Consider the following 19,086-nt stretch of genomic DNA (forward strand, 5'->3'; position numbering starts at 1 on the left):
TGCTGTGGTAAATTTTTACCATGGCAAAATTTAATTAAACACTGTTTTCAATCAAAAACATTACTATGGGCCTTAGAATATCAGTCTTCAAATATATTTCAATAGGGTTTTTTAACTATTAAAAGTTTGCCATGTCAAATGGTGAAAATATTTACCATGACAAACATTTCTTGCAAAGGTAAATACAGATTTGCCATGGCAAATATTTCACGCAAAGATTGTGCTTGGATGGATTGTGTTTTATAGTGCAAAATAACAGAAGAGCAAGGACAAAACAAAAAGACAAAATAAATATCTCACTCTAGAGTGCAGTGTTGCTTTTTATGTTTTGTTATATGAATACAGTGAGTTTGCACATTGTTCTTAAAACAAAATACAACATAATTTTCCCCAAACAAAAAGCAAAATATAGGATACTTAAACTGTTTATCACTATGATATAATACTGGCATTCTCATTAACCGATTTGTTTTTCTTTTTCTTTCTTAAAACAAAATATGTGTTAAATTTTGAATTGTTAGAATTATGAGGCTATTTATTTATTTTGTTTTTTTCTTAAAAGAAAATATGTGTTAAATCTTAAATTGTTAGAAGTGTGGCATGTTATATAGAATCGTGTCACCCCATTGTCTATCAAGTGTTGATGTTCTAGATATTGTGCTTGTTTACAATTTATCCAAGTTGTTGTTTTGCTGGTGTTTTTTTCCCCTGTAATGAAGCTTTTGCCTTTTGGCTATACAAGAATCACCATTTTATGAGATTAACAGATACAACCGTTTTATCATTGGCGAGTCCTGAAATCTGTAACTTTTTTTCATTTAAAGACATTTTTAGGAGTTTTCATATAGACATATCGGCAACATTAAAACAGTTCAATAGAATTTCTTTAAACTTTACATGTTGTTCTGTTAAATCTAAGCATAGTTTTATACTTAAAGAGAATTATGGCTCATACATTAAATCTAGAAATATTAACATAGTTCTTAAAAACTCAAAAATTTCTGATTTTCTTGTTATTTTCAATGTACTAAATATTGTAATACTTGGTACTGAGACACAATAGCACCATGAGATACAATTACTTAATTTTATTCAGGTTCTACATACTCTCATGTAAGCATAAAATCTAATACAATATATATAAATAGTACCATTCACCTTCAGTTTTGTTAAGACATTCTAAGTGATCAAGTTCAGGGTAGCATGAGGCATAGAAGCATTAAAGAAGTAATCTTTGCTTGGCATGTGCCCTGTCAAGTTTTTGTTTGGTGTCCTGCTTGGCTCCTTGCCAGTGGTCCTTAGTGCTGGATCGTTTGGGGGTGCGTTCATTGAATGCCACTCTTCCTTGTTGATCTTGTCTTTCATATCTTTTAATGATTTGGCTCCTTAAACAAACTCATGCAAATGCTTTATATATACAGTGGCCCTTTCAATAAAAATTTTAAAACAATTATTAACTTAAAGAAAAATTATTCCATTTGCTTTGGATTATAAGCATAAATATTTTAGTACAATACCAGGGACATAGTGGCTATTGTACTAGTGTATACCAATAGTTTTTTTTTCTCTAACAAGAACAAATGGTAAAGACATTAACAATGCAATTGAATCAGATTACTACAAATTACGCCTTGGCATCTTGTAAATCTGATTTGTGTATATCTAATGTTAAATTTTACATCATTCTTAAAGCTGGCCAGTATAACAATGGGTATACAAAGAAATAAGAATTGTAGCGTTTTGATATTTGGCCAGCATAATAGAAAACTCTGCAATGGGTAAACAAGGAAAATAAAAGATGTTCGGTTTTGATATTAAATTAAAAGATAGAAGTCTTTCACTGGAAATTCTGTTAACTCTCACTCATACTGGGATTTACAGTTAAATGTATTTTCATAAAGACCATAAAGTTATTTCTAAGGATGACATTTTAAATCAATCTACAATAAATCATTGCTGCAAGTATTAAAGGTACTGTAGAAATTGAAATATTATTTGTCATAGCTGAATCACCTGTCTAGACATTCTTTCCTGGACAATCTAAGGAAAACATTGACACACTGTGCAGGCCATAAAATGATATCAAAAAGTACTACAGTCAAGACTGTCATATGTGACTTTCCAAGGGATCTTCAGAAAAAGGTCACATATGACAGGGAGTCTCTTAATACAGTCTTATAGAAAATTAAATAGAAAGTTAAATTTAAATATCATCTATCTGTCTATATACCATTGTGACTTATAGATTTTGTATGTCTTTGATTGTGTGCATACAACAGTTGAAATATATATATGGATATAATTATGCAAATAAAACAATTTTCCAACATCAAAGAATATGTTAAATGTGTACTTCAAATATTTGTGCACATTATATTTAATTAATAAATTAAATGCATTGATTTCTTATTGGTAAATTTGACTTGGAAATTATAGAAAATAAAGTTCTAATTACCTCCCTTTAATAGCTTTTATTTACATGAAATGTTAAATTGGGCGATATCTTTCTAAATTATGCTTATTTGAACTTACAATATTGACAAATCTTAATTTGAGCATCATATTTATGAAATAAAACCTTGAAAAAATTGTGTAACATATACATATCCAAAGCTTTTTTCTGGTTTGGTATCAATATTTTTTCCGTATTAATTATGCAGCCATAGAAGGGTAACTTGATAAAAAAGGCTGCCTAAAAAATCTTCCGTAGGCACTCTATAATTAAAAAAAAAATCTAACCCAGTTTACTCAGGCCATCATGTACATTACACATACGACGATTGTATCCAGACGCTACGTCACTTGATACCTGCATGTACACTGTGTAATTGAGATAGATGTGTGTAGACTTTGTTTGCTGCTGGATTATAATTGGACTTAATTATTTTGGCCCTCTGGGTGTTATAATAGGTATTATTTATCTGATTAACGGACAATTTAAAGGTGTGAAAGTCGTTTAAATCAGACCAAACATTTGCATTGGGACCAGACAATTAGGGTCGCTTGTCACATATGACAGGGAGTCGTTTAATTCAGACCATTTATATAGGAAAATACGTTGGGAGTACTGAAACAAGGTCGGATAAGACAGGGAGTCGTTTAAATCAGGGGGTCGCTCAGGCAGTCTCGACTGTATATCATATTTCAGATTACTTTTCTGGATAGTTCAGATTACTTTTCTGAGCATGTGGTGTTGATGTGATATGGCTGCTTGTCTTTTACAATGAATGCATTTCATTTCACTGAGAGAAACTAGTACCTAACTGCTATGTGCTAAAATTCTGTATTTGGATTTTAAGCACACCTTTAACAATGCTAAATATATTAAATTGACTTGTCCATCATTCAATCTGAACAAAGCCATTAATATTATTTAGGAAATAATTCAACAATAGTAAATAGTGTAGAACATGATCAGACATATGATTGTGCAGGCTGATCTTGGTCTTGCTTGGTTAGATGGGCATTACTACCAGACCATACTATATAGACTACGGATTAAAATATGTAAGTTTTTTTTTTTTACTTGTTTCATTTTCTTTCATGAAAAGGCATTATATATCATATTTGTCTTAGAATGTTTCTTTCATATTTTACTTACCAGTGCAAGCTAGGGCAGTGTGGAATAAACTGAATATCACATCCTGTCTGTAACAATTAGCCTCCCTTTCAAATTCGGCTAATGCAGCTGCTACACCAGATATTCAAAGATTTTTTCTTGTTGTTCTGCTATTTCTTATTCTTCACTTTTGTTTTGCATGCTCTTCAGTGAGGTCTTTTTTGTCAATGTTTGGAATCTTTTTCAAAAGAATTTTTTTCCTTTGTATACTTTAGTCTGCAGATGTTAAATGAGATAAACTAACTTCTAGGACATTAAATGTGCCTGTCTCTATTTCTTTTAACTTGTTTATTATGATGCTGAATGATTTTTTTTGCAGTTTTCTCTCTTCTAACAGTTCCAGTTTTTGTTTTGTCTAATCTTTAGTACATTTCTGTGTCTTGTTTTTCTTTCACTGATTCATTTAAAATTGATTTATTTTCTTCTTGGTCCATATCTAAATTGATCTTTTGGCATAGAAAAATTTCTAACATTTTAACTACCAAACCCCCACACTTTTTATTTTATATTTCATCTGATGTCCCACTATGGAATGCTTGATTTAGTGATTGCCTGTTTTATACAGCTGCCTCATCATTTCTAAGTTTCAGATATCAAAATATATATGACTGAGTAGCAGACATGTTTAGTTGGCATGGACATGTACGTACGTGTACTGATTTTCAGGTCTGGACTGGTCACATGGGTATTACCAGTTGCCTTTGGTATTACCAGCTTCGGCGTTATAATAATCAGTTTGCGTGATTTCCAGATAAAGTACTACAGCAGGCTTTTATTTTGCAGTGTGTGGTATTATTTTATTGTAGCTCATGATGTAGGAGTTCTCATATTATAAGCTAAGGACTTCTCATATATAAGCTGAGGAGTTCTCATATATAAAGCTATATGATGTTTTTTAACATAAGGATCTTACAGTTTTGTAGTTTCTCAGAATAATGAGCCATGACTGCATTACAGAAATTTCAAAGAAAGGAAATAACTATGATCATTAATATCTTATATTTCAATATCACAAATTAATGTCTCATCAGCCAATTATTTTTACTGTATTCTTTTCTCTCTTGTTTCAGCTATCTATGGGAAGCCATCTTTTCCTATGAGAGCATCCATACATAAACCAAGAGTCTTGCTCACATTACAAAGATGTATGTTCAGGCTCTTGCTAGGGTTTGTCCTTTCAATGCCCTCTAAAACTGGACATCAATAGTCGCTTTGTTATCTAAGTATATTCTTCATGAATAAACTTAATTGTGTTAATGTAAATAGACATACTTAGAACCATTAAAGCCGCATGCTATTGTACTTCCCTATTGTATACAAACTACACTGTTAACATTACCACTGTTTGTAGCTGCAATTAGATAATTATACTTTTTAACTGTTGTCTAGCACTTGATTTAATATTATTAAAATACTATACTCATACACAAAAGAAACTGCATGCGGTTCTGTGCATTTATAGACAAGTTCAAACCCCATTATAGGGGCATGCCATTAATTGCTTACTAGAGCAAGAAAGTTTACTTATAGCATAGCACAGTCTGATCAGGATCCATGCTGTTCGCTTACAAACTCTATAACAAGTACAGAAACTGACAGCAAACAGCATGGATCCTGATCAGACTGCACGGATGCGCAGGCTGGTCTGGATCCATGCTGGTCGCAAACCCATTATGTTGGTTTTGTTAGACACGGCTCAATTTCTATTCCAATGCTGCAAAATGAGACAGACAACATAGTAAAAAGTGACGTGCCATATCTCTGATGCCCCCGCCCCCAACTAGTACCTAAGCTTAAGAAGTAATCAATCTTTAATACAATCAATCTCAATGATACAATAGCTGGTTTTAAAAATAACTGACAATAAATAACATATCTAATTATTTATCAATTGTACAGTAATTGGATTTTCTTTTATCTATATAGCAAGCTAGTAATGAATTGGTGCCGATACTAAATAAAATCATGGTTTGTAAGAAAACATCAGAAAACAAGTCATGTACTTCATGTTTTACAATTGTAATTTTTTCTTGACATATTGGAATATAATTATTTGGTTTAGCATTCAGTAAAATATATGGTGTTTGCTTTTGTTGGAATATTTAAGTATAACCAACATTGTAACATTTCAGCTTAACTGATACAAGAAGACCTCAGGTGACTCTTAGTGCATTATTTCAGGCACATAGGGGCTCTAGGGTATAATCACTGACCTTTCAAAAGCTACGTCCATAACCCGTAAGAATTTAGTGTACCTGATGAAATTTGCAATGCACCCTGAGAGCAGTACAGGGCAAATGATCGGAAGTTTGCAACCATAACAACCTGCCACAGAGGCACCTGAATAACCACGTACTGCAAAAGGTTATTACATGTAGTTACAAATCAGTTATTATAAATTGTGAGAATTTACTTTTTTAGATAACTTACTTAATATATTTCATCACAATTTCATTGAATTCTTAAACCATTCAGTTGACATGAAATTCTATGAAGCAATTATTCTTATCAAAACAAGTTAATCAATAAAGTTCAATTTAAACTAGAAATGAATGTCACAATAATATTCTTTGACCTAAATAAGACACTGAATTAAGTTCTTGATTTAATTCTCTGATACAATAGATTACAATACTTATCTTTCAGTAATCAAGGTTTCTGAGTAAATTATAGCATAGTTACTTTAGTACATTTAGGTCTGAAAAAAGGTTATACACCCACTATTTAACTGAATTCTTATTTCACGATGACTGTTCAAGAGAATCAGCAAAAATTTCTTGTAATTAATTTGAATTGGCCATTGGCCATTTTTTTACATTACCATGACTGTCAGTTTGAAATTACTAATAAACCAATATTGGTAAGTTCAAGGAAATATAATACTGGTAAGTTCTAGGAAATACCAAGACTGGTAAGTTCCAGGAAATACCAAGACTGGTAAAGTTCCAGGAATACCAAGACTGGTAAGTTCCAGGAAATACCAAGACTGGTAAGTTCAAGGAAAAACCAAAACTGGTAAATTCCAGGGAATACCAATACTGTCAAGTTCCAGGGAATACCAATACTGTTAAGTTACAGGGAATACCAATACTGTTAAGTTCCAGGGAATACCAATACTGTTAAGTTCTAGGGAATACAAATACTTGTAAGTTCCAGGGAATACCAATACTGGTAAGTTCCAGAAAATACAAATACTGGTAAGTTCCAGGGAATACCCATACTGGTAAGTTCCAGGAAATACTAATACTAATGAGTTTCAGGGAATACCAATAATGTTAAGTTCCAGGGAATACTAATACTCTGGTAAGTTCCAGGAAACTGTTTCATATTAACCACAAACACAAACACAAATTGAACTGATAACTATATGTTTAAATAAGTACTTGAAGCACAGAAATAGCTGAACAACTCATATGCAATACAATATTCTTTCACAACAATGATTTGATACTTAATTCGACAAAATATGAAATTTCAGAAAATGTAAACATCTTCCTTTTAAGTAATCAACATAAGAAATCACAATGCCAAAATGCTGGAACATTTTTACTTGTTTTGAATGAATTCGGCACAATGAAAATAAATGATGATAAATAAATGTCACTAATGAAATATTCTTTTTTCATACAGATACTTTCATTTATCTTTGGTTCCACCGTCAAAATCATGAAATATTTTTAATGAAATTGTTAATAATGTTGCAATATTTTAGACACTGAATCAATAGCCATATCCTGTTTTCTTAATGTCATGTTTCTTAATAAAATAGTGTTATTCGAAATTTTATTTAGTACTGTTAAGTGTTCATCAGAAGTTGAGAGAGGTTGGACCTTATTTAATTGACAAGTGTGGGTTTCCCCTATCTAATCCCTGGGTAAATTTTTTATTGATTGATTGATTGATTGATTTTCTTTAGACCGGGCGGTCAAGGATAACCTACGAAAGTGCAAGCACTTATGTCCAGTAGGGTCCTTACCTCAGCAGACTGTAGAGACAGATATGAGATACAAGGAAATCCGGGAACCAGTCCCTAGATCTTATTGAATAGATTCCTTGGTTCTTTTACATGCCCAGTGTATAGCACTGATACATGCCAGGATTACCTGGGTTTCGTATCAGTAAACCTCTAGTTACGTGGGAAACACTGAAAGTGTTCCTGAAAAATCCCAAGGGTGTTACCCAGGATCGAACCCGAAACCTCAGGAGTGACAGTCAGTGGTCTAACCAACTGAGCTATCGTGCCACCTTAAACTTAAAATTTAGTAAATAAATCGAACAAGTGCAACATGTTGACCACTCTTCTGAAAACAATACTGCACCATTAAGCTGTAACAGTCAAAGCTTGGTGAATGAACTCTGGGACTAGATGGGGGGAAACCCACATTTGCCAAAGTTCCAGATAATATCTATTTAGTGATTAAAATATTTTACAAGACTAAATGTCAAACACTAGTCCATTTTAGTTTATTATCATGCTGAAAATCAATTCAATTTTATAATCCAAGTGGAAAATTTGTTGTTGCTGTTGATTTTTTTTTCTGGTCACTGACATTCTCTATATTGTCTGCAATAGACATCACAAGATTAATTTTGTATCATCATCATCATTATGGAATTGATGGATTAAACTTCATCAGATAAATCATTGTATAATAATGGATGATACCATCATTATTTACCGAGTTTAAGATTTCAGACCATTAATTCAAATACTTCCTTTGAAATGTAAAGAGAAAAGGTCATTACAGAGTATCTTAGTGTCTTTTATATCATGAAATTGTCCTGTATTATGCCCACAGAGAAATCTGTTTCCTTTCTTCTGTTATACAAAGATCCTTTCTTTTGTTATACAAAGATCTGACTAGCCACTTTTTTCTTCAAGATATATTTTCAAAATGAGATCAAATGAGGTAACATGGAGGCAATGCCATTTGAGAAAATATGATTTACATTCTGTGTTCCATCTGTGAAATATATTTTTATCTCTTACGCTAAACAAATTTTCTACTTTTTTTAGTGATTTAAGTCATTTTTTTTTTATTTTTGCCATGTAATGGCATGCGTTCTCATTCATGACACCACTAAATCATGACATCATGTTATTGACTTGCTGAAAAGTAATTCTTTACAATTTCATTCAAGATTGTTACATTTTTAACATGGTAAGTGCAAATTTTCATATGTTTTTTGTAATCACTGTTGCATTTACATAATTCTTTTCATCTACATTCAAATATAGTCTTGACTTCTGTAAAAAATATATTTTGATAATTTTACAATAAAATCACCAAAATATAGTTCCACTGTCTACTGATAAGCATGTAATAAACATACATATTACTTATTGATAATTATCCAGGAAGTCAAAAGGGAAACCAGTGTACCGCACCATTTTATCTAAAATATTATTTTGACTTCAGAAAATATGAAAGAATTAATATATTATTCAATACAATCTTGTATATTAACTATCCTATTCTCATAAATCATTGAAACCGAAACATGACAAGATCAACAACATGAAACCTAATCAAGTCTAACACACTAAAGAAAGCAATATATACAACAAGACTTGTATAGGTACAAAGACTGTAAAAGGCAATGCTGAAAATTGTTCTGATTAAGGAATGCCAGGACCTGGGTCACATCATGCATAATAATAAGTTCATTTCCTACTGTTGCCTAATGACCATTCTGTCACACAAATCACTGATGTGCAAAATTCGATGTCCGCATTCTGCTTGTAATTATTAGGAACAACTAGTCACCTTTGTGCTACATAGACAAAATGATGATATTGTCTGGGGATTGTACAGACATCGAGTTTTTTTTGTTATGAGAGAACTTCAGCCATACACAGAACTTACAAAAGAGAAATTATTAGATGATAAATATAATGTACAGTGTGAAGTCAGTCCAAGAATCATGTTCAGTATCTTTTTTTTCCTTTGGTACTTAAGATTTAGTACAGGTTGACCATTACATGCTCGGAAAATTGGTGGCTGCTTAAAATGTCGGCTTAAGTTTTTAACATTATCCAATTGTTGTTTTTTGTTTGCAAAATAAACTAGAACTATCACTAAATGTGATTAATACCCCCACAAGACTGCTTCAGAAATGAGGATGTTACTAGTAACAGAATACCTTGTAAAAGAATTGAAATATAGAGTTATGGTTGTGGGCAATTAAAGATAGTTGTGGTTCTTATATGTTGCATTTCCTTTCAATGTGGTTGGCCATTGATGAAGTTTAATTGAATTACTCTGTAATAAGACCAGAAAGACAAAGAAAAGGAACAAAGGGCAATAACTCTATAAATACTGAAGATAGAGTTATAGTTCTTGTGCAATGCACTTCCTCTTATTGTGCTTGACCATTGTATGAAGTTGTTTTGAATTCCAACCAGTACGTTTTAAGTTATGCTCCTGACAAGGAAAAGTATCAAAGGGCAGTAACTCTGTATTTTGTCAAAATGGAGTTATGGCTCTTGTGCACTGCACTTCCTTTTAATGTCCTTGACAACTGTATTAAGTTGTATTGAATTCCAAACAGTAGTTTTCAAGTTATGCTCTGGACAAGGAAAAGTAACAAAGGGCAATAACTCTGATATTAGTCAAGATGGAGTTATGGTTCTTGTGCACTGCACTTCCTCTCAATGTGCTTGACCATTGTATGTAGTTATATTGAATTCCAACCATTAGTCTTCAAGTTATGGTCCGGACAAAAAAATCAATGGAAAAGTAACAAAGGGCAATAACTCTGTAATTACTTTAGATAGAGTTATGGTTCTTGTGCACTGCACTTCCCCTTATTGTGTTTGACAATTGTATGAAGTTGTTTTGAATTCCAACCAGTTGTTTTCAAGTTATGCCCCGGACAAGGAAAAGTAACAAAGGGCAATAACTCTGTAATATGTCAAGATAGAGCTATTGTTCTTATGCACTGCACTTCCTCTCAATGTGCTTGACCATTGTATGTAGTTATATTGAATTCAAACTATTAGTCTTCAAGTTATGGTCCGGACAAAAAAAAAAGGCAATGGAAAAGCAACAAAGGGCAATAACTCTGTAATTACTTTAGATAGAGTTATGGTTCTTGTGCACTGCACTTCCCCTTATTGTGTTTGACAATTGTATGAAGTTGTTTTGAATTCCAACCAGTAGTTTTCAAGTTATGCCCCGGACAAGGAAAAGTAACAAAGGGCAATAACTCTGTAATTAGTCAAGATAGAGTTATGGTTCTTGTGCACTGCACTTCCTCTCAATGTGCTTGACCATTGTATGTAGTTATATTGAATTCAAACTATTAGTCTTCAAGTTATGGTCCGGACAAAAAAAAAGGCAATGGAAAAGCAACAAAGGGCAATAACTCTGTAATTACTTTAGATAGAGTTATGGTTCTTGTGCACTGCACTTCCCCTTATTGTGTTTGACAATTGTATGAAGTTGTTTTAAATTCCAACCAGTAGTTTTCAAGTTATGCCCCGGACAAGGAAAAGTAACAAAGGGCAATAACTCTGTAATTAGTCAAGATAGAGTTATGGTTCTTGTGCACTGCACTTCCTCTCAATGTGCTTGACCATTGTATGTAGTTATATTGAATTCCAACCATTAGTCTTCAAGTTATCCTCCGGACAAGGAAAATGCAACGGACGTCTGGACCGACCGACCGCCCGACCAACTGACCACCGGGTGACTCCTATATACCCCCCCCCAAACTTCGTTTTTGGGGGTATAAAAAAAGCAACAGGATTTTGACAAAACACTGAGGATCTTTGTATCTCTTCTGATGTCAGCCAGCCTCAACTGTCACAATTCAGTCTTTTTTTTTTTCAAGATTTTTTATAACATTTCATCTAGTTCTTTATTAATAAATTTTGTCATTTAATCACTCTATTTTTTTATTTTTGCAAGAGTATGTAAAAAATAACGTTTATTTTCCATTTAACTCTCAGTATATTTTTCGTTACTCTATTTTTCAAAGTACGTGTCCCAGTAAATCTATATATAAGATTTTCAAATCTTATGTTCTTTTGTCAATAGGCTCACAAAATTGGATCCCCAAATCTGTATTGTCAAAAAATTTATTCGGGAAAATTCAATAAATAATTCATACTACTTTTAGATTTGATACTTTAAACTAAATACTTGATACTTGACAAAGACAGTTGTTGCCATAACTCGGTAAATAACAATTCATTGAGTTTATTGAAGGAAATGGTTAAAATCCCAGACAGTTTGTCATTTTTAACATTTTCAGTACTTTCAGTGAGGTATAGTAATTGAGTTTACATTTAAAATGGATGAGTTGCAACTTTAATGCACCTGCAATTACATTATGTTGGCTAAGCAATTACATTTGTCTTACCAATAAAGCATGTCTAGACAACTTTCCTGCTTGGACAAGTTAAAGAAATATGTTGACAGTTAATGTGTGCCATAATAAAATGCTGAAATGCAATATAAAAATTATGTAACTTAACCAATATATTTCATCATTGGTGTAATCATTATCTGTAACGTTTATACCACATTAAACAGACTATATTGTCACAGGTAAATGTTTTATTATGCGTTTCAGCCATTATCACCTTTATCAATATAATATGATTCCAGTTAAAAACACTACATTGTGTCATTCTTAGATCTATTCTTACAACAAAATGCTGACATTGCAATATTTGGATATAGTTCTAATAACAACATAATGTGATTTTACTGAAATTGTGATAATAGATAGATATGTGACATAAATAAAATCTCTAAAAAAATGCCCATAGCATAGCAACAAATCGGAAAATGTTGCAGGCTCAGTTACATCGAGCCTGTTCATGGATGGTAGAGGTAATGCCAAGTATCCACTTGAGCAGTTTTAAAAATTTAAACAATTGTAATGGTGATCTCTTGAATTTAGAAACATTCAAAATGTATTACATTCAAAATCCCATACGGATGTTGTTATTCATTACGATTTTGCACTACTAATTTGACAGGTTTATCAGAGATAATGTGTCATGCATTGATATTTATTTTTTGACAGCTATGGAAAGTAATTGAAGTATGTCAGAGAAATCAACAATGCAATAATAATATATTTTATTGGAAAATAAGGTTTTGAATTATTTTTAGGTTGGATTTTTGAAAATAGGGGAAACTCTATCCAGTACAGCTGGAGATCTGGTGATGAGGCTGAAAACTTGCCCCTTTAGTGGGGGATATGGCCTTTATGCATTTTTTTAACACTGGCTTTTTCTAACTTTGTTCTGTGTTACAATGGTACACTTGTTAATAGTCATTTAAGTATATAAATGTTCATATTGATAATGAGCACAAATTAATATTTTCTATTTCAATTTGATTAACACCATTATGGCATGTTTTTTTTTATTTTAACATTAACTAACAAATTTTACTTTCTATACTGTTCTATTAAAAGTGCTGCTTTACATAATATGACTGTACAAACCTAAATATCTTCTTTATTAACATATATTGAAGCAGGAGGCATTAAATATATGCAGTGCCAAAGCCTACTTTTGTATCTCTATACTATAATGTATAACGGTCATTTGTCTCTCATCATTGATTCAGGGATCATGCAGAAACAGTTTCATGGGTCACTTGCAGACAGGCAGACCAGCCACTAAGATATGACCAAACACGTGTTACAAATACACTCAGAAAAACAGACAAACAAACAAGTATCCAATAAGACATTATAATTTGTGGTGTCAAAAGGTTTGTAGTTCACTATTAAAGATTCCTAGTGGCTAATTTACCTTATTCAAACTTTGCCTTCTTACAAAGTGCATCAACAATTAGTTGGAAATATAATACTCTCTCTCCAAATCAAATATCAATTTGTCACCTGCTGTAGGACACAATTTGTTACCACTTGTAAATAGGAAATAACATTTAGTTCTACTGAATTTGTTCCTTCCTGCATTTCCTTGAAGTCTGTATTCAGTAATTTTCTCCCTTTGTTGTCCATTTTACACAAATTTAGGCCATTGTTACAGAGCTTTCTTATATAAAGCTATGGGATGCAAACATTTTGCAAAAAGCAACAAGTATTTCTATTTTAAGAATATTTGTTACAAAGATATCTACATAGGCAATTGATAGTTAAAAATATAACTTGTTCTTGAAACTATTATATTTATACTGACATCATAAGAATTGAACAATATTTTTTGGACCGGTTTTCTATATATATTTTGTTTTTCGTTTGTGTGCATGTTTTAACAAGGTGATATCTAGTTTTCAAAATAGATGATCATCAAAAATACCCCTCTAACTAAAGAATATAATGTTATTGAAGAAATGGAAATTGGTTTCTTTTTGCCATGCAGGTTACCAGCAAATTGAACCTATAATTATATTAGCTTTTAAAAAATGAAAAATTATTTACTTACAAATGTTTTAGGTTTTGTTTGTCTTTCAGTATATTTCATTGTTTAAAAACATGTAAATTTTGCCATTGTAAACTGGGTTTCAGTGATTTTGCTATTGTAATTACACCAGTTTACCATGACAAGAACAATTTGCCATGGTAATTTTTTTTGCATTTTGCCATGGCAAATTTTTAACATTCTTGCCATGGCAAATTTTTCAGCATTTTTGCAATGGCAAATTTTTCTAAAACTTCACAAAACATATCATTTATTATCCTAAGACATGAAATTTCAGACAGATATTTAGAACATAATTATATAAAAAAGAATAAAATTTGTAAAACAAAAGTGATCTGTGCATACTGAAACAAACAAATATATGATTTGACTTGTATTATAATTGTATTACATTGATATACATATATTCAGGAAATAAATATGTTTACTTGACTAAGAAAATTTAGTAGTTGATGTCAATATAAAGAAAGATTTTTTTATCAAAATAAACAGAATTTTGTGAGCAAAACATTACTTAGCTTTAAAAAATATATCAGTTACTTTGAAAACAAGGTCATGCAAAAATTCCCTATGGTACAACAACAATGACAAAGTAAAATATGTGACAGTAATTAAAACTTAATTGGGGAGAAATTTTACTATTTGCTTGAATGAGATACTTTCAAAGAAATCAAAATAAAAATGATAATAAAATTCTATCATTGTCATCCAAAATCTTCTTTATTTCACATAGTTACAAGGTTTTATTTCAAAGCCAACTCATGGTGTCATTAATTATGTTTTAATTAAACCACCTTTATTTTGCTTGGCAGTAGCTGCCATGGAGAAAATACACACTGATAATTAACTTTAAGCTAGAATAAGAATGAAAGAACATTACAATAGTATTACTTTATTAGTAAATATGAACGGAACTGAGAAGTCACTTCAATAATAGACAGCAATATTAATATTTCATTTATCAAAATTTTGGGTAAATTTATGTAACTATGTATATTGAAGTAATACTGGTATTTTTCTAGTTTTATATTAATTCATAAACTGATTGATTAATTGATTGATTGATTGATTGATTGACATCTTTAAATGAGTTTATTAATCTCTGTGGATTTATTTCTAATTTTTTAGCATTAATGTTTTAGAGTATTATAATGTCCACTCAGCTGACATTAATGCATTATACTGTTTTCTGTTAGATAAAAGAAACAACAATAAAATAACAATTACAGTAAACAGTATATTTGTAAAATATTTTTGTTAGACACTTAGACGTCATAAAAACTTTTGGCCCTATTAGGATATACATGTAAAACTTTTAATTATTTTTGTATCCCATCCCACAGCTCGTGCCAGTTTGGGTAGGTTAAGGTAGGAAAAAAAATAGCATTTATTCATAGTATTTCTTTCCTATTTAATATAAATTATATGGATTTGAAAACAAAAATTGTGAATTCTTAGAACCTGCTAAAATTTACAAAGATTCAACATTTGAGCCGCATCACAACAAAACCAACATAATGGGTTTGCAACCAGCATGGATCCAGACCAGCCTGCGCATCCACGCCGTCTGATCAGGATCCATGCTGTTCGCTTACAAACCCTATTACAAGTAGAGAAACTGATGGCGAACAGTATGGATCCTGATCAGACTGCGCGGATGCTCAGGCTGGTCTGGATCCATGCGGGTCGCAAATGCACTATGTTGGTCTTGTCATGACGCGGCTCATTTGTATCCTAGTTTATATATTTACAGTGCATAAACATGAGACAGATAAAAAGATGTGAATCTCATCAATAGACTATGTTTTCATGTTAAGTAAAAAGTGTTTTGTTGTTGTTTTTTGTTATTTTTTTGCATAGCAGTACAGTTTTGGGGTAGTTTTGATTTTTGTGGGTAGGTACCAAAGGGAAAACAAACAATATTTTATACAATGCCTTACTCTGGTGTGAAGCTGATGTCACTTTTGTTTATGTTTGTACATTTAGAAAATTATCAGTTGTTACAATACACTTATTGTAATCAGATGTACATCGAGATGTTAATGCCATCCCAACATTTATTATATTGTTATATTCAAGCCTTAAAGATCCAATGAAAATTCCATGTGCTTATTAATGTGTTACTTTAAATTTCATATACACATTAAAATGATGCCAATTAACACATAACTAGTAGTTTTCATACACTTCTGCAAGTATACTTCAGGCATTGTGTCTTCCAATATAGGCAATTAACTGGCCAATATTTGTAGTCATATCACTTAATGTTAACATAAAATTTTAGGCTAATATCTTGATTTCACATTTCTTCTTTAAAACATTATAAGTTTCTAGTAAAATAAACAGTAAAGATTATCTTTTAACAGTACAAATTGTCCTGTTTAAAACACAATAAAAGTTTGAAAAGCAATTAGTATCTATTATATAATAAGCCTGGAACTTGCCAAAACTTTCTTGAAATTTGTGTTTGATAAAAAAACTTACAGAACATTATATTTCCAAAGATTATGTTTTCCACCATCAAAATTTTATCACAGTTGGGACAGTTAACAGAACATGTTGCAAAAAAAAATGAAAAAAAATTAAATGGAAACTGTCAAGATTATGCTATGTTTCTTCAAACTTACATCACATTGAAAAGCACTTAAAGAGAGCATTATATTTTATCCCCTTTGCATGAGTGATAGCAGACAAATTATGTTAAAATCAACTTAACACAATCTTAAGATCAAATCTTTCACAGATTGCCCTGAATTCAATTTGTCTCGGAAAAGTTATACATTTTATTTTTTTGACAATCTTTAGATGAAATAAATTTTACTATCATATCAAATTTTCCCTTAAATTACTTATACAATGAAGTTAGACCTTTACAAAATGAAATTGTGTTTTGATTCCCTAACCATTAAATAAGAAAGCTTTAGTTGATGAAAACTTATTAAGATTTTTTTACATATAAAATGTCCTGAAAGGCAAGGCCAACATGACACCAGTGTCAGTATTTAAATAGAAAGCTGAAAGTTGACTGTACCTTACTTGCTGAAAGCTATATGCATTGTCATTTTGCCCAAAGTCAAACAATGGAATGGTACAGAAAATTAAATTTGAAGGTTCCATGATCACTGTTCTATGAATGTGTTACTTATCCTGTACGAAAAAGTCTGGGCAGAATGCAGACAGAATCTGTACAGACTTTATTTAGAAAACTCTGTACAGAGTCTGTACAGAAAAAAATCTGGTCAAATGAAACAAAGTTGAACCAGAATTCTATTAATAGATTTTAGCAATAAGGATAAAGAACGAAATCTGTACAGATTTTTTCTGAAATATTTAAATTAAGCCGATTATTTTCTGGGCAGAAAAAAATCTGGGCAGAAAAAAAAAAATCTGGGCAGAAAAAAAATCTGGGCAGAAAAAAATCTGGGCTTCTTCATATTCTGTACAGAATTAACCCTGTCCATAGGAAATATCTGAAAGGGAATTCTGCACAGAAAAAATTCTGTACAGAAAATATTCTGTACAGATTTTCTTTATTTGGCTAAAAATAAAATCAATTTTCCTTTTGAACATTTCTTATTTATTAATTTTAATTAACAATTTTTATTCATTTCTTTCCTGAGAGGTCTATCCAATGAGTAATAGCCTTGTTGAGGGCGCTGTCATCAGGATTTGGCTTGTCTCTGTCTTTGCACCACACACACATCCTGATGTAATCTAGAGTAAAACAAGATTGCATTTGAGAAAAATGCTATGCCACCGCATGGTTCAAATTTCATAGCTGTACATCAAAGGACAAGAAAGTAGGTCACTGTCCCCTTGGGCAAGGCATAATTTTGACCCAAGGGTTTAATTCAAAACAATCTTGATACAGGTCCACCAAACAACATTTCAAGTCAAATATCTAAGCTATAGCTTTCTCCCATTCAGAAAACATTTGTTTTATTTTCTGTTTTTACTATGTGTACATAATGAGAATCACTGCCCCCGGGCATGGCTAATTTTGACACCAGGGGGCAATTTTGAACAACTTTGGTAGAGGACCTATAATGATATTATATATCAAACATCAAAGCTCTATGCCTTGTACCTTCAGACAAAAATATTTTTTCACTATATGTACGTAATGAAAATCAATGACCCCCGGGGCGGAACCAATTTTGGCCCCAGGGCTATAATTTGAACAATCTTGCAAGAGGTTCACTACACAATGTTTCATGCAAAATATCTTAACTCTAGCCTTTGTAAATTTAGAGAAGATGATTTTTTAAGTTTTTACTATATACATATAAGGAAAACCTATGGCCACCGGGGGCGGGGCTAATTTTGACACAAGAGGCAAAATTTGAATAACTTTTGTAGATTACCTTTAGATGATATTATTTAACAAATATTAAAGCTCTAAGCCTTGTACCTTCAGACAATAAGATTTATTTATTTTTTACTTATGATATAAAATATTGAAATCAATGACCCCAAGGGTGGGGGCAATTTTGACCCCAGGGCTATAATTTGAACAATCTTGCTAGAGGTTTACTACACAATGTTTCATGCAAAATATCTAACCTCTAGCATTTGTCAATTGCTAGAAGAATTTTTTTTGAAGTTTTTACTATAAGTTTTACTATATACATATAAGGAAAACCAATGACCCCCGGGGCGGGGCCGATTTTGACCCCAGAGCTATAATTTGAACAATCTGGGTAGAGGTCTGCCAGACAATGCCATTATGCAAAATATATAAGCTCTAGGCCTTTTGGGTCTTTACAAGAAGGTGTTTTAAGTTTTTACTATATGTACATATAGTGAAAATCAATGACCCCGGGGCGGGGCCGATTTTGACCCAAGGGCTATAATTTGAACAATCTTGGTAAGGGTCTACCAGACGATGCCTTATGCAAAATATCTAAGCTCTAGGCCTTTTGGGTTTTTACAAGAAGGTATTTTAAGTTTTTACTATATGTACATAGTGAAAATCCATGACCCCGGGACGGGGCCAATTTTGACCCCAGGGCTATAATTTGAACAATCTTGTTAGAGGTCTACCAGACAATGCCTT

At 31.8% G+C, this 19,086-nt stretch overlaps 1 protein-coding gene across 1 annotated transcript in view; it reads right to left on the bottom strand.

The window, feature by feature from the left end:
• Nucleotides 1-1,179: 1,179 nt before the first annotated feature.
• Nucleotides 1,180-19,086, bottom strand: part of LOC132751141 (ATP-dependent DNA helicase Q4-like) — a gene marked incomplete at its 5' end in the record, with an annotated part of 61,861 nt that continues 43,954 nt past the window's right edge. Inside the window, 2 exons of the mRNA XM_060741263.1 lie at nt 1,180-1,385; nt 5,875-5,974. Coding sequence (XP_060597246.1) covers nt 1,180-1,385; nt 5,875-5,974 — 306 coding nt within the window. The remainder of the gene's footprint in view (nt 1,386-5,874; nt 5,975-19,086) is intronic.

This window comes from Ruditapes philippinarum, unplaced genomic scaffold (genome assembly GCF_026571515.1).
Source record: "Ruditapes philippinarum isolate M1 unplaced genomic scaffold, ASM2657151v2 ctg4350_1_1_1_1, whole genome shotgun sequence".
NCBI classification, from domain to species: domain Eukaryota; kingdom Metazoa; phylum Mollusca; class Bivalvia; order Venerida; family Veneridae; genus Ruditapes; species Ruditapes philippinarum.